The following is a 17,380-nucleotide window of genomic DNA, read 5'->3' on the forward strand; positions in this document are numbered from 1 at the left end:
CCAATCCCTCAAGAACCAGGTACTCCCAAATATGGGATGTGAGTATTGTCCTGAAGATGCTCAGGAATTGGTCTCCAGCAACAGCTCTGTCCCTACATAGACTGACATTAAAAACAGTCATGCTAATGGCATTGGTCACGGCACAAAGGGTACAGTCATTACATAAATTAAGACTGGACAACATGACTTCTTCATCTGAAAATATTATGTTTCATATTTATGAATTAGTAAAGCAGAACAGACAGGGATCAGCAGGCCTCAATATAGAATTTAGGTCTTACCCAACAGATGATCGTCTCTGTATAGTAAGACATTTGTCGTTATACATGGAGAACACGAAAATCATCAGAGGCAATGAGAAGGCACTTTTAGTCAGCCACAAGCAACCACACAAAAGAGTGACGGTCCAGACCATCTCAAGATGGTTGAAACAGGTTCTAATACAGGCTGGGATGGATACTAATATTTTAAAATCTCATTCCACCAGGGCTGCAGCTACATCGGCAGCTATGCAGTTGGATGTACCAATGGACCAAATCCTCAAGGCAGCAGGATGGTCAGGGGAAAAACATTCCAACTATTTTATCATAAACCAGTCATTAAACCTGGAACATTTGCAGAAACAATTTAAGTTCTGTAATTTAATTACCCCATAAATAGAGGCTATAATTTGTGTTAATCAATTCATGGATTTCAATATCGGATTCATGTCTAAAATATGTTGACACAATTCCTCCTACAGTCATTAAGGCAGATGTGATGCATGGACTCGTTTCCACGGCATGAAATCACAGAGCTTTGAAATCTTCACGTAGTCACTCACGTGACTCCGAAGTAAAATAGTAAGATTAAACGAGAACTTACCAGTTCGAAGTTTGATCGTTATTTTATGAGGAGTACGTTGAGGGAATACGTGCCCTCCGCTCCCACCCATGATCATATACTCAACTGGTATTTCTTCTCTAATCTTACTATGTTTAAGTCATTACAGTTATCTGTGATTTCACACCGCTGCTTTGAAGAATGACACGCATGCGTCCTGGCGGGGTTCTTCACGTATTCCCTCAACGTACTCCTCATAAAATAACGATCAAACTTCGAACTGGTAAGTTCTCGTTTAATCTTACTATTTATTCTGGTTGAGAAAGCTGTCAAGCCCAATCCTACTCCTCAGCGCTGGCCTGTGTCTTTGTCGCCTGCAGCTCGGACTGCTCACTCAAGCATGTCTGGAGCAGCATTCTACAGATTAGATCTATTGGAAGCGCTGCCTCAAAAAGTCAGCCAGCATTGTCAAAGACCCACGCCATCCTGCCCATGCTCTCATTCCACCCCTACCATCAGGAAGAAGGTCGAGGAGCCTAAAAATCATGACCTCCAGGTTCAGGAATAGCTGCTTCCCAAAAATCATCAGGCTCATGAACACTAAAAAACATCATCTGAATGACAAACTATGAACTGTCCAGGTGGCAGGAGGAACGTTGTGCTTTTGTTTTGCACTAATTGGTTTTTTTTTTAATTTATTGTACTTTTTATTGTTTATTATGTTATCTATGAGCGTACAAACCTGTTAGGCTACTGCAAGTAAGAATTTCATTGTGTGGGAAAGAATTGCTGATGCTGGTTAAATCGAAGGTAGACACAAAATGCTGGAGTACCTCAGCGGGACATGCAGCCTCTCTGGAGAGAAGGAATGGGTGACGTTTCGGGTCGAGACCCTTCTTCAGACTGAATTTCATTGTTCTGTTTTCGTTACACATGACAATGAAACACTCTTAGCCTTCTGAATGCGATGTGTTTGTGCCTTTGCCAGCCTTTTGAACACTGAGTTCCAGCCTTCCCATTCACTAATGGGTTAAAATATTAATGTAATTCTTTTACCATTTAACTTAATTCTATATCTCCTTGTTATCGATCGTTCTATAAATGGTGTTCAAGCAGCACATCAAATTTTTCAAAAAGCTAAGCTGGTAATGTTTTGTTCATAAGTAAGATTGTCACTAAGCCTTGACACCTTGATACCAGTGGCAAGGTAACTTGTTAATGTTGTTAGTTTACTTTTTTAGTTTAGTTCAGTTCAGAGATTAGTTTAATTGTTCCGTCCCTGTTCAGAAAAACTCAGCAAACTCCCTTAAAGAACAGTGGTGTATATATACTGGGAACATTATTTTCCTCACCTGCAAAACACAATGGGATATGAGAACATGAAACATTAGTTGTATTGGAGCTACTCTAGAGAGCAGAATTTGGAGGACCATTCAGGGAAGGTAGCTGTGAATCTGGTGATTCGTGCTTTCAAGCAAAAGTATCTACTGCCCGGCAGAAGAGGGGGAAAAAAGGAATAACTGGGGTGCAAAAAGACTTTGAATATGTTGGCTGGATTCCCGAGGCAGCGTGAAGTGCAGACGGAGAGTATGGTGGGGAGGTTAGTCTGCATGATGGACTGGGCAGCATCCACAACACTGCAATTTCTTGTGACCTTGGGCAGAGCTGTTCCCAGACTGTGATGCAACCTGAGAGCATGCTTTCTAAGGTGTATCTGTAGAGGTTGGTAGGAGATAGTGGACACATGCTGAACTTCCTTATGCCCCTGTCCCACTTAGGAAACCTGAACGGAAACCTCTGGAGACTTTGCACCCCACCCAAAGTTTCCGTGCGGTTCCCGGAGGTTGCAGGTGGTTGCCGGAGGTTGCAGGTAGTGGAAGCAGGTAGGGAGACTGACAAAAACCTCCGGGAACCTCACGGAAACCTTGGGCGGGGCGCAAAGTCTCCAGAGGTTTCCGTTCAGGTTTCCTAAGTGGGACAGGGGCATTAGTCTCCTGAGGAAGTCGAAGTGTTGGGGTGCGTACTTGGCCGTAGCTTCGATGTGGTTGGTCCATGACAAATTGTTGGTGATATTTGAAATACAAACAATAGTAACAAGAAGTGTAACTTTGAGAGATAAAGTGATGATGTTTGACATGAATACTGAAATAAATGTCAACTAGGACTATAGCTTATCCCAGAAGCACAAATCTTCTATCTGTCTATTTCAGCGCACCCATCCAAATACTATCACCCATCATTAATCATGATTCAAGGTAGAAACTAAATGGACTTTAGGATGTAGTATGACATTTGAAATTGGAAAAAAAGTGTAATTAAGTATGAATGAATAATCACAGACTTAAAAATATATTTCCAAAAATCATTGATATGTTTTAAAATCATTAAAAAAAACATTGTGCAGCAAAATCATTTTTTCATGCATTATTCTCTCTGTCTTTTTGCTTGAGTGTTTTCTGTGCTTAGATTTCACTTACTGTGATATATTGGGCCTACTCTGGCTGGCCGTTCACAAGTGGTTGCCTCGTTATCAACGGGCAGAGTCATTTTCTCTGGTCATCTGAGCTCTGACAACTGCAGTACACATCTTCTCCAGGGATTTGCTCTCAGGCCAATAAAAACCCTCCTTGTGATGCTAGGAAGGAAAAGAAAAATCTCATCCTGTATTGAAAAAGACTTGAGTGTGATACCATGCTTGCCTTCTTTGCAAAAGTAATTATTATGAACAAGCGTAAGTGTATTTGCGACTCACTGGATCAGTTCCATTTTGATTGTCATGTATAAGTGCAGTGAGTTACAGGTACAGTCTTGTTATCCGTTTCACAGAGTAATGATGAAGAATACAAGTGGTTTTGCTGTCATTACTCCAGCAAAATCTAGAGTATGATTTCTTTTCCATTTTTATGAGTTCTGCTCCAAAATTCTGTTTAACCTAATGCACCTTTATAAAACGTATCCTTTACATCAAGATTGGTTATGATATAAATTTGTTCAACTGCTCCGAGAAGCAAATTAATTGAAAAGTATCTTCTAATGGACAAGATTACGTAGTTCCGTATGCATCTTGACACATACAATCCAAGGGCTGGTAAGCTTCTCATTCACCATGCCTGCATGAATCAAAATACGGATAATTAAACTGTGAGAGCATTAGCTTTGAACTGCATCATTAAGTGTGGACCTAAGACTCGTATCCAATTTGAAAAATAAATTAAAGAGATTATGATAAGGTGACGAATCATGTTCGAATAAGTATTCCAAAAATTTCCCTTCCCAGAATATTTCCAGCTCACAGTTGTACTTACAGCATAATGCTGACTCGATCTAAAGATTTAAGGTAGATAAAAATGCTGGAGAAACTCAGCGGGTGAGGCAGCATCTATGGAGCGAAGGAATTTGGTCTGAAGCAAAGGAAAACTACTTGTACAATTAATTAATCTTGATAAAACAACAGTTGTGCTAGAATGAAGTGGTTTGTGGAAATAAGGAACCGCAGGTGCTGGTGTAACCAAGGAAAGACACAAAATGCTGGAGTTACTCAACGGGTCACGCAGCGTCCCTGGAGAACATAGATGGGTGACGTTTCGGTTTAACTGTGTTTGGTGGGCTCTTTCAACCTCCAGTACAGTGCGTTTGATGCATGCAATGTGTTAAATTTGCAAACAGCAGCAATCTTTTCTCTTATTTCATCCAGAATTCGCTGGCAGCAATAAGGCGTAAAGCTTAAACCAGCCGTTCCTCAGAAATGCTTTGATACTCAAAAGCCACTCCAAACTGAACTAACAGTGAACGCTGTGGAACTATTTGAATGTTTTTAGCTATGCAATGAACGGTCAAAAATGACTAGAATCAATACAACGTTTAAAAAAAAAATTTGATTATTTTTTATAATTGCAAAAAGAAATATATACATTTAAACTGTTAGAGAATGCTTAAAGCAGCCTTCCTTTGGACACAAAAGATCAATTTGCTGTATTTCCAGCTATTCCCGGAGATCTAGCTTTACTTTTCCTTTATGTAAACACATTGCTCAGGAATATAGATTGATCTGACTGATAGCAGGACAAGAGCACGAATAGCTGTTGTCACATTGAATCACTTCAGAAACCCCACAGCTGGTTTTAATTTTTTCACCCCTGTCTTTTCTAGCCGTGTTTCGGTCATCAACACTGCAGAATAGTCCGTTTGTAATTTAAGTAATATAACCTGCCGAGTGGTACTGATTACCAAGCAGTGAATAGACAGGTTTATGAGCACCAGTCATACATTGCCACCTGTTCATCTAAACAAAAAAAAAACAGACCATCGGTGCTACCAACAGAAAATACACTGCTGAATGTCTTGTAGAAATGGCAAGATAAATCTCTTCACAGCCTGATAACCCGTTGAAGCTGATAACCCCTTGAAATCCACAGAATGAAAACTGGACTGGTTCTAAAATGGGTTGAAGATCTGATCTGTTGGATTACCATCAGGGTGGTGAAAAATACCCACAAGAAGTGATTTTTATGGCTGTAAAGATCTCACAAATCTATTTCAAAACTTAGACAATAGGTGCAGGAGTAGGCCATTCAGCCCTTCGAGACAGCACCGCCATTCAATGTGATCATGGCTGATCATCCCTAATCAGCACCCCGTTGCTGCCTTCTCCCCATTTCCCCTGACTCCGCTATCTTTCAGGTTGTGAGTCTGTGGAATTCTCTGCCCTAGAAGGCAGCAGAGGCCAATTCTCTGGATGCTTTCAAGAGAGAGTTAGATAGAGCTCTTAAAGATAGCAGAGTCAGGGGATATGGGGAGAAGGCAGGAACGGGGTACTGATTGTGGATGATCAACCATGATCACAGTGAATGGCAGTGCTGGCTCAAGAGGCCTAATGGCCTGCTCCTGCACCTATTGTCTATTGTCTATTGAACGAGCCATTTGGCCCCTTGCATCTGTTCTGCCATTTAATAAGATCGTGCTACTTCTCTGCCTCAGTGCTACTGCCTGCACCAACCATTTTTCTCTTGATTCTGCCGAACACACGAAAGAACAGTACCTGCTGAACCCGTGACAGTATTTCTGACACCACCAATATCTGTGGCATGGTTAACTTATGCCTCTGGACTTGGTGATGTCAGCTGTATGCCTGCAGGAAGAATTGTCATTACTGCTTCAGGCAAACATATCTGATTTGGAGAGTTCCAAGCACAAAGCTTAGTTTTACATCTATAGTTAAACGATAGAGGAAATACTAGCAACTGAATTCATGTAAATCATCATTGCTGGACATTTATCGTTTTGATGTAAATATAGCTCTACTTAGATTTATGCATGTTTAATTCTGAAATTAATTCAAGTGGCATTGAAACGTGACACTTGTATCAGTGATTCACAGTTTAGCTCGTACTCTCAAAATCCCATTGTTTTGAATTATTCAGTAGCCATCTAATTACTTTGGTGAGGGTGGATGTGAGGTGGTTGTTGTTTCAATGCTATCACTCTGTGAAGAGTGTATTTTAACTTTTATTGGAAAAAGTCACACTAAAGGGCCTGTCCCACTTACGTGATTTTTTCGGCGACTTGCCGGCACCCGTCATAGTCACAGCAGGTGGCCGAAAATGTTCAACATGTTGAAAATCCAGTGGCGACCAGAAAAAGGTGCGACTCTTTGGGCGACTACTCACGACCATACAGGCGTCATGTCGCGGGGTGACGCCCATATGGTCGTGAGTAGTCGCTCAAAGAGTCGTACCTTTTTCTGGTCGCCGCTGGATTTTCAACGTTGAAAATTTTCGGCCACCTGCTGCGACTATGACGGGTGCCGGCAAGTCGCCGAAAAAGTTGTGTAAGTGGGACAGGCCCTTAAGGTTTTATGAGCAAGAAAAAAATGGGTGTGTTGATTTTCTGTAGCTGTTTATTAATGGAGGTGGAATGAGCAGAGAGGTAGTGTTATTATTCTGTTTAAGATATTTATGCTTCGACTTTGCTGTGCACAATAGAATGATTTTCTGCTTAAGTAAAGAAAAGTACTTAAGTACTGCACCTCTTGTTTATTACAGTTGACAGCTGAAATGATTCTGCACATAGCCAATGATCCAGTTCTACCTTTCAGTGTTTTGGATGTAGCCCTGGAGGTTCAAGAACAGCTCACAGGTAATGTGACTACATTAGTAATTGAACTCTTGAAATATTATTCATTTAAATTTGAAGAGAATATTGTACATTCAAGTTCATTTCTTTCTAACCACAAATCATAGATGACCAGGCTTTCCAAAGCCCTGCATACCTCACATTCTGACATTAGAATTGATTGATATCATCTAAATAATTGCTCTTGTGATACATATTCATATCATGCAGCTATTTTTGTGCTTAACCATCTTTTCTGTGCATAATAATCATCCATTTTTTACAAAGACCTTGATATAATATTATGAAAGATCATAGAACATTGAAAATACAGCACTAAAACAGGCCCTTCAGTGCATAATGTCCGTGTTGAACATGCTTCCAGGATAAACTAATCTCATCAATTTGCACATGATCCAGGTCCATCCATTCCCATCCAGGTGCCCATGGGCCTATCTAAAAGCCTCTTAAATGCCACATCGCATCTGCCTCCACACCACCCCTGGCATCACATTCCAGGCACCAACCACCCTCTATATAAAATATTCTTTAAACATTGCCCCCATTATCTTAAAGCCATGCTCTCTAGTCTTACACATTTTTGACCTGTGAAAAATGTTCTGAGTGTCTGCTCTATCTGTGCCTCTCATAATTTTATATGTCTATCAGGTCACCCCTCAAAGTCTGGCTCCCCAGAGAGATGTTTATCCAACCTCTCCTTGTAGCTAATAGTCCCTCATCCAGGCAGCATCCTGGCAGATTGTTTAGGTTTAGGTTTAGGTTCAATATTGTCACGTGCACCGAGGTCCAGTGAAAAGCTTTGTTTTCCAGACTATCCACAGATCAGATATATTATTATACATAAATGTAATTAATCAAATTCAAGTAGAGCAAAGGGGAAGATACAGATCGCAGAATATAGTTCTCAGCTATGTTCCATATTCAAAATCCAATGTTCACCATGGGATGGAGACGAATCGGACAGCACCCTAGCTTGTGGAAGGACCGTTCAGAAGCCAGAAAACAGAAGGGAAGAAGCTGTTCCTGAGTCTAGGATATTTATCACACAAAGGGCAGTGGATGTATGAAACGAGCTGACCCAGGAGGTAGTTGAGGCACGTACAATTGCAACATGTAAGAAACATTTATACAGGTACTGGATAGGACAGGTTCAGAGGGATATGGGCCAAATGTAGGCAGGTGGGACTAGTGTAGACGGGACATGTTGGCCGGTGTGGGCAAGCTAGGTCAAAGGGCCTGTCTCCACGCTTTAAGACTGTAAGACTATTTGTTTGTATGTATTTCTCTTTGATGCTACTTCAGTGCATTTCTTCATTATATACTGTACTTTTTTTAAGATAAAAGTGTCGCTACTGATCAAATTCTGACACTCGCCAACGCACTGAGGGAAACTGCACAACTTTTTCAGTCAGATGAAATGCGACCAGCTAATAATCCAAAAGAACAAGACCCTGCGCATCTGAGAATGTTGAATGACGTGCTGCAACATGTGGAGAAAATCTTCCTCGTTGAACAGGCTCCTCCGGGTTATTATAGGTACAGAAAAAATCTTGTTGTCATATTTATCATTCAAATACTTTTAAATATGAAGTAATTTTGAAAGAGAAATATTAATGTCTCTTGAGAAATAATGACATATAATATTTGTACCTTACCTGATGTTTAAATCAAAAATTTAATACTTCATTCAGAAGCTCAATTTTAATATTTTGTAGGGAACATAAACACCTCACATCTTGGAATCTAAAGCAACCATAATTAACATATCTTAGAAGTCTGAAGATACAAACAAAAAAATATTCTGGTTATTGATACTGCTACATCCATCCTCCTTCCCCTCGGTCCATAAGTTCTAGGAGCAGAATTAGGACATTCGGCCCATCGAGTGTCTGCAATCCATTTGTGGCTGTTCAAAAATGCTATCATAAAGAAAGCACATCAGCGCCTCTACTTCCTGAGAAGATTATGGAGAGTCGGTTTGTCAAGGAGGATTCTCTCGAACTTCTACAGGTCCACAGTAGAGAGCATGCTGACCGGTTGCATCACGGCTTGGTACGGCAACCTGAGCTTCCAGGAGCGGAAAAGGCTGCAAAAGGTTGTAAACGTTGCCCAGTCCATCATCGGCTCTGACCTCCCTACCATCGAGGGGATCTATCGCAGGCGCTGCCTCAAAAAGGCTGCCAGCATCATTCTTGTTCTTCTTGCGTATGGCGTGCATAGCCTAAAGTTGTGGGACAACTTGTTCTATTTTGATTGTGCACGTCAGGTTGATTGCATTCGTTGAAACAGGGCGGACCACGTGAAGGTTGCAAACACCCGCCCCGCCAGCATCATCAAGGACCCACACCATTCTGGCCACTCACTCATCTCTCTGCTGCCATCAAGTAGAAGGTACAGGAGCCTGAAATCTGCAACATCCAGGTTCAGGAACAGCTACTTCCCCACAGCCATCAGACTATTAAACACAACTTCAAACAAACTCTGAACTATACCAGCCTATTGCACTTTATCCGTTTTTTTATGTGTGTATATATATATTCTATGGTACATGGTCACACTGATCTGATCTGTATTTATGCCTACAATATTCTGTTGTGCTGCAGCAAGCATGAATTTCATTGTCCTATCTAGGACACATGACAATAAACTCTCTTGACTCTTGATCTATCCTTCCCTCTCAACCCCATTCACCTGCCTTCGCCCCGTAACCCCTGGCATCTGTACTAATCAAGAATCTGCTAATCTCCGCCTTAAAAATATCCATTGACTTGGCCTCCACAGCCAGGTAAAATATAGATGACATTTTTCTTTATTCATTTGCTGGAAAGAGAAAAATGACCACAGCTTCCTCTGATTCACCCCAATGCTGGTAAATTTAGTTTAGTTTAGTTTTAAAGATACAGCACGGAAACAGGCCCTTCAGCCCACCGAGTCCGCACCGACCAGTGATCCCCGTACATTAACACTATCCTACACACTAGGGACAATTATTTTTACATTTACCAAGCCAATTTACCTACATACCTGTACATCTTTGGAGTGTGGGGGGAAACCGAAGATCTCAGAGAAAATCCATGCAGGTCACAGGGAGAACGTACAAACTCTGTACAGACAGCACCCATAGTCGGGATCGAACCTGAGTCTCCGGCGCTGTAAGCGCTGTATGACAGCAACTCTACAGCTGCACCACCATGCCAGTGCAAATTCATTCTTCAGTTATTCCCTCTACTTCCTACACTCAACTTCATTCAGCACAATTACGTGAATCATATGATCAACATAGTCCATGTTTTGATCTCATTTTAACCGTTTGGTCATCTAGATCACTGCCCTTACATGCCTTTGCTTTCCGTCTAAGGAGCATATATTCATCGCCATTACTTGATTCACAATGCATTCAAGAAAAATATTTCATAAAAGTACAATTTTATATCTTGATAAAGCTGTCCAAAATGTATTATGGGCATTTTGGTACAGTGTATTCTCATATGTATGGAGTAGAACACTGTTCATTATAGCAAAGAATAGCCAGCTGAGTTAAAGATATATCCCCAAGGGGCCAACAGTGCTACAGTAATATTTCACAAATCAAATATTTGTAAATCTACTCTTTAAAGGTCACGGATTTTTTGTAATGTTTATTCAAAGTTGTGGGGATCGCCAGCAAGCCTAGTATTTAAGATGATGATGCATCACTTTTGTGAACTGCTGCAGTCCTCATAACGTACTTCTGTTCTTGACTTAGGAAGGGACTTCTAGTTCTTCAAACCATCAGGGGTGAAACATTTGCAATATATTACTAGTATGAGGATGATATGTGATTTGGATGTAGAGAGAGACAAGAAACTGCAGATGCTGGTTTACAAAATAAAGACACAACGTGCTGGAATAAATCAGCAGGTCAGGCAGCATCCCTGGAAAACGTGGATAGGTGGTGTTTTGGGCCGGGACCCTTCTTTGGTAATGGTTGGGGGAGGGGAGGGGGGGGGGGGGGAGATTGAAGCTGGAAGAAGGAGGGACAGGACAAAACCTGGCAAGTGACAGGTGGATACACGTGAGGTGGGTTTTGGATGGGCAGATTATTGGACAAATGCCAGAGATGAACAAAAAAGGATTGAGTCAAAGGATTGAAGAGTTGCAAATTGTGAAGCCAGAGGAAGGAATGTAGGGCAGGGGGAGGGGAGAAATAGGTGTGAGTTCCGGTGTGGTACAGGTGAGGGAATGGGGGTGGGTGTTGTTAAAGGTTACCTAAAATTGGAGAATTCAATATTTGTTCCTTTGTTACCCATGGAATATGAGGTGCATGGTAACTGTAAATGACTTAATTGACACCAGTCTGAAGTTAAAATCATCTTTAATCATAACATATAGTAGAGCGGTACAGTAGGTTGTTAGTCCATCACTACCGCTTCTAAGACTACCTAATGTAGGAAAATGGGTGTTAATATGAAGTGTACAGTAAGGTGGTGTTAGCGATGCTACACTACTCTGATTGGTTCACATGCAATAACCAATCTACAGTAACTTTTAGGTAAGTGTTCCCATTCACCCGCTGACCTTATTTAAGGTGGAAAATATTATGAGATGATAGGTGCGGTTGAAGAATTGCTCCATTTTTATTTAGCCCCCTAATTTTGATTCCCTTGCTCCTGGGCCAGAGAACCTTTCCGTTCACTGAAGCTAACAGTTCCATGGGCGGAAATCCTGGTGGGGATGGGTGGGCCACTTCCCCCCCCCCCCCCCCCCCACCATGTTTTGTAATCCGGATTATGAAATTTGGTGGGGAAAAAATCTATTAAATTCTCCGCTTTCCACGAGACAGTGGGGGTGTCACTATTAAGCGCTTGTTAAATGCCTCTATTAACATCGTATTAACATGATGTGTCACCAATTAGGTTTTGACCTTCAAGTATTACTGAAGATATTCACGGAGAATTTCTTAAAGCTGTCTGATGCAGGTACAATTACTATTTGAACTAATTGGATGTATTGGTGGATAGGAAAGATTTAAACGGGTATCGGATTTAAACGGGTCAGGTCATTAAGGGCTCTGGTCGAACGGGTTTCCTGGCTGGCTTGCAGGTAAGTCCCTCTTTCACGGTCACTCACGTTATTTAGTATTTTTTTCCTATCTCTCTCTCTCCCCCCCACTTTCCAAGGTTGGTTCTGTTTGCCTTTATTTGCTTCAGTTTTATTTGTTTAAGTGTTATTTATCACATTGTAGTTTTTGAAAGACTCAAGCGGGTATCAGACGCTTTCTAAGGGCTGAATCGCCCTGTTTGTGGGGCTTTCATCACCCAGCGCGGCTTAAAATCAACCGCAGAATCGTCCATCGCCCCGCGATCAGGCAATCAAACTGCCACGTCAAGGAAATCGAGGCTCCCGGTGTTGAAGCCCCTGCCGGCCGATTTTAAGCTGCGCCAGGCGATGAAAGGCTCCGCAAATGGCCGATTCAAGCCCCACAATTCGGGGCGGACGAAGCTGCTGTTGCTAGAGTTCGGAGTTGGTCACCAACCACGTCAGCTCCCGATGTTACCGTCCACAGGGCCCACGGCCGAAGCCTCCAAGCCTCACGTGTGTGTGTGGTGCGCATGCGGCCACCAAGAAAATGTGTCCCCCCCATGTTTTCATAGCAATTTCATTTTGATAGCATTTAAAGGGCTTCTCCATGATGATTCTACGTGTTGATACCATGATTGCTGTTCCTAGGACACATTCTTCATCTACCCACTGTATTCCCAGAACTAGATACAGCATCCATTCTGTCTTTGTGTAACTAAAAAATTATCTGTGCTCTTATCAGGATTTCTGTCTCTTGTCAATGTTCTTACATTTGTGTTGGCCCAGCTATGGTAAAGAGAATCAGCCACCCCCCCCCCACCCCCCCCCCCCCCCCCGGGATTGTTGCCCTTGTTTATTTCACCTTTCCTCAATTTATGCCTCTCCTTATCCCTATTTAGTTGTCTGCTGTACATACCCAGAAAAGCCCTGTATTGTTCTTCAGTTTTAACCAAACTAAGCTGTTGTTTAAGAAAGAACTGCAGATGCTGGTTTAAATCGAAGGTAGACACAAAATGCTGGAGTAACTCAGTGGGACAGGCAGCATCTCTGGAGAGAAGGAATGGGTGACATTTTGGGCCGAGACCCTTCTTCAGTCTGAAGACGGATCTCGACCCAAAACGTCACCCATTCCTTCTCTCTGGAGATGCTGCCTGTCCCACTGAGTTACTCCAGCATTTTGTGTCTATCCCAACTCCTATGCTCAGTGCCCTGACCGATGAAGGCAACCATGCTAAACACCTTCTCCAACTCCTCGTCTACCTGTGTTGCCTCTTTCGTGGACCTATGAACCTGTACTCCCATGTCTCTCCGTCCTACACTACTTTCCAGGGCTCTGGCATTTACTGTTTCAGTCCTGTCCAGGTTTAACTGACCAAAATTCAACACGTCGCACTTATCCAAGTTAAATTCCATCTGCAATTTCTTGGCCCGCTTCCCCTGTTCAGCTACATCGCGATAAAGTTTCTTCACTGTCCGTTGCTCCACCAGTTTTGGTATAATCAGCAAACTTGCTCGCCATATTAACAATGTTGTTATCTAAATAGTTAATATAGATGACAAGCAACAGTGGACCCAGCAATGATCACAACGCCAGGTCACAGGGCTCCAATCCAAATGACAACAACCCAGTATCACCATTGGAATCCTTCCACCAAGCCAATTGTGCCTACAATTGTATCCCATGTGATCTAACCTTACAGACTCCATCCACCCCACTTATCCGATAGTTAAGTTTAGTTGCTTAAAATTCTCATGCCAATTTATGGGTTTCCTAGTAACCAACATAAATCAGCATCAATATAATTCAAAGCTATGATGATAATCTATGAATTCCAAAGTGCCATCATTCCATGGTGAAGCACAGTAGATAGCTAATTCTAGGATTCTTTTAACTTTGTGAGCATTAAATTTAAATTTAAATTTCTTTATTTATATAGCACATTTTTAGTCAACTTGCATTGGCCCCAAAGTGCTTCACATAATTACATTTACACACACAGGCAAAGGTGGGTGAAGTGTCTTGCCCAAGGACACACACAGGCAAAAGTGGGTGAAGTGTCTTGCCCAAGGACACAACGACAGTATGCACTCCAAGCGGGATTCGAACCAGCTACCTTCCAGTTGCCAGCCGAACACTTAGCCCATTGTGCCATCTGTCGTCCACAATTATTGAAAGAAAGGTCCAAGTGCTCTTTTAAAAATAATAACGAGGCTCAAGGTCCCAGAATCTGCACTTCCTTGTGTCTCCTTAAGAACTAGGTTCACTTGATGACACAATCATCTTCAATCTGGCCACCATGGGGCCACTGATTATAGGTCATGAGCCGATGAAACTAGGCTGACACACTGGTGTAATGTTGACGCTAAGCTCTGGTCCTAGCTTGGATGAGTGGCATCTCTACTTTTGTACTTCATAAGGAAGAGCAATGGTCTCATTGTTGACTAACCAATATTTACAATCTGTAGCCAATACCATTACTTACTGACTTACTTACTGCCTATTATGCCTCCTGGCATGTAGGGCAGTAACGAAGATCCTCCACTCCTGTCTGTTCTGGGCACGCCCAGTAGTGTTGATTCCTTCAGTTGCTGTTTCCGTAACACATTTGTTTTACGAGACAGGGTTGTTAGCCCTGTGCTCAACCTCCAACCTGGAGGACCAGTGGATCGCTCTTCGTCTCGCCTCTACCCTTCGACCTGCCCAGCATGGGAGACCCTAACAGGAGACGAATCTCCCGCTGGCATAGCTCTAGGGGTCACTGAGACACACAAGCTCCCCGACCACGACAAGGTTGCAATCCAACGGGGAGCAATACCATTAGAAAGAGATGAAATAGTTTTTGATTCGACTGCTGTTTGCAGGAGCTACTTATGTGTAAAATCATTAGTATATTCATCTGCGGTAGTTAATGGCATTTCAGGGCAATTCATTGTATGTCAAGCATTTCACAATATATCCCAAAAGACATGAAAAATCATTACGTTTAATCTTTTTCCACAAAATAAAGTCACCTTGTTAAGGTTTTTATAGTAATGGAATTATATGAACAATCAGCAAGTTGGTCTGTTCCGTTGTGGGATGTGAAATAAGGCTGTAAATAGCTTTGATTACAGCTTCTGTTAGTGGGATTTGGCAAAAGTGGCAACATTTTCTATGAATCAATATCCTCTTTTGATGAATAGTCCTACTTTCTGGGAAATTGATTTTTTTATGCATTTTACAAATTATAATATTTTAAAACAAGAATAGATTGTAGGTCAAAAGAAATAGGCTTTTGAATCAATCTTGATATCTCAACAAAGGTGTGCATGCAAGGAAGCTTCCAAATGTGTCCAAACTAGTCCCCATTGTAGCGATAATGTCATTTGTGGGGTAAAAAACAAAGAAGCTTTGGGAGCTTTTTGTTCACGGTACCACAGCGAGTATTGATTTGGTTAAACCAGATCTGTCAACTGGGGCTTTATAAATAAGGCAATTCTTCATCTGTAACCAGCGAGGATCAGATATAATTTACAGCTGGTGACCTTCAGACAATAAGGAAAGACCAGATCACAAAGGTACGTCTATGATTTAAATTGCCTCTAATTAGAATCAAAATTTTCTTTCCCTTTAGACCTCCTGATTTATCAGGGTTGAGAGCTCGCTGATTATATGTCAATGACATTGACTGCTTTACGGAGTCAGAAAGTTGTGCAGCACAGAAACAAGCCCCATGGGTGCTACATGTCCAAGCTGTGCATTTTGACCATTTATCCCAACACCATTTGCCTTTCTAGTTCCATATCCTCGTATGCATTGCGATATCTAAATGTTTCTTAAATGTGGCGCTTATATCTGACTCCACCACCTTCCCTGACAGTAGGCTCCAGATATCATCCACTCTATGCCTAAAAATTATTTCCTTCAGATCCCCTTTAAAACTCCTTCTTCTCACCTTGAACCCTATGCCCTTTTGCTTTTTGATACCCCCAGCATATGAAAATGTTTCTCAATATCTACCTTGTCTCAGCCTACAATAATTGTATTTACTTCTACTCGTCCTCCTCCCCTCATGGGAAAACAACCCCAATCCATTTAAGAATGCATCTATAGATGGGAAAGCAGAATCAAGAGGGCAGATTTTTTACTTCCTCCATTGCATGGAAACCAGAAATGTTAGAAGAGCATAAATCAGAAACTGATCCTTGTGCTGTTCTCACAGTTATGAGTTAGTACAGGGACAATGGCAGGAAGAACGTGGGCTCTGTTTTTGATATACTGATCAGGTACGGCGCTCCCTTGCAAAACGGAGACTGATCAATTGAGGGAAACTTGCTTGGGCTATAACCCAGAGGGAACCCAAAATAGAATTCAAAATGTTCTTTTGGAATGAACATGCTTTGCTGGGTCACTCAATCTCGCCTCTGCTTTCATTACATCTATCTGTCATTCCTTTTGTTCATTTGCAGCCAATGCTCTGATCCTTGCAGAGGTCTGACTACTTTGGCATCCTCTTAATAGCACCAGATCAAAGGAAAGAAGGCGTTGAACTAGAACATAGGAAACACGCTACTGAAAGGGTTAAATTATGGCAAACATTTCCATAGTGGTAGTGACAGCAAATGAAACAGGTGGAACCATGTAATAAAGAGAATCCTTGACAAGCTAGCATTTCTGTGAATAAGATATGCATGTACCTGCTTGTGAATGATTTATAAAGAAAGGATCTATTTATTCGATTTGTTTTCAATTCATGGGTCGGTTGGCGAGGAAAGATTGATCAGTCATACAGTATGTTACTTTCTACTGTATCTCCTTTAGGAATGTCGACTTACTAAGCAAATTTGAAAGTTCAGTACATGACCCTTCTGTGTCACTGTGAAGGTTTCATCAAAATGACGTGTTCTAATATCATTAACATGCAATTAACAATGTATTTGTTTCCTTTTGCTACCTCATTAACACGACGGTGTGTCGTGGTAAGTCTACAGTATCTCCAAGTCTGGAGTTAGGAATGTCTTCCTTTGACGGACTTGCCTTCATTGGGAAGAGTATTGAGTACAAAAGTTGGGGCATCATGATGCAGCTGTACAAATCACTGGTGAGACCACATTTGGAGAACTGTGTGCAGTTCTGGTCATCCAGCAACAGGAAGGATGTCATTAAGTTGGATAGGGTGCAGAGGAAATTGCCCAGGATGTTACCTGGGCTTATGGGCTTGAGTTACGGGATGAGGTTGGATAGGCTGAGCCTATGAGGCTGAGGAATGACCTTATTGAGATGTACAAGATCATGAGGGTTATGCATAAAGTGAATCCTTTAATGGAAATCCACTCTTTCTCCCCAGCGAAGAGGATTTTAAATCGAGAGAGCACAGGCTTACTG

General features: G+C 41.8%; 1 protein-coding gene across 4 annotated transcripts in view; it reads left to right on the forward strand.

Moving 5' to 3' along the window:
• Positions 1 to 17,380, forward strand: part of naaladl2 (N-acetylated alpha-linked acidic dipeptidase like 2) — a 663,050-nt gene that overhangs the window by 640,371 nt on the left and 5,299 nt on the right. For all 4 annotated transcript variants that reach the window (XM_033031269.1, XM_033031267.1, XM_033031271.1 and 1 more), the window contains 2 exons: positions 6,864 to 6,957; positions 8,292 to 8,490. In XM_033031269.1, coding sequence (XP_032887160.1) covers positions 6,864 to 6,957; positions 8,292 to 8,490 — 293 coding nt within the window. The remainder of the gene's footprint in view (positions 1 to 6,863; positions 6,958 to 8,291; positions 8,491 to 17,380) is intronic.

The sequence above is a fragment of the Amblyraja radiata genome, chromosome 13 (genome assembly GCF_010909765.2).
Source record: "Amblyraja radiata isolate CabotCenter1 chromosome 13, sAmbRad1.1.pri, whole genome shotgun sequence".
In the NCBI taxonomy this organism is placed as follows: Eukaryota; Metazoa; Chordata; class Chondrichthyes; order Rajiformes; family Rajidae; genus Amblyraja; species Amblyraja radiata.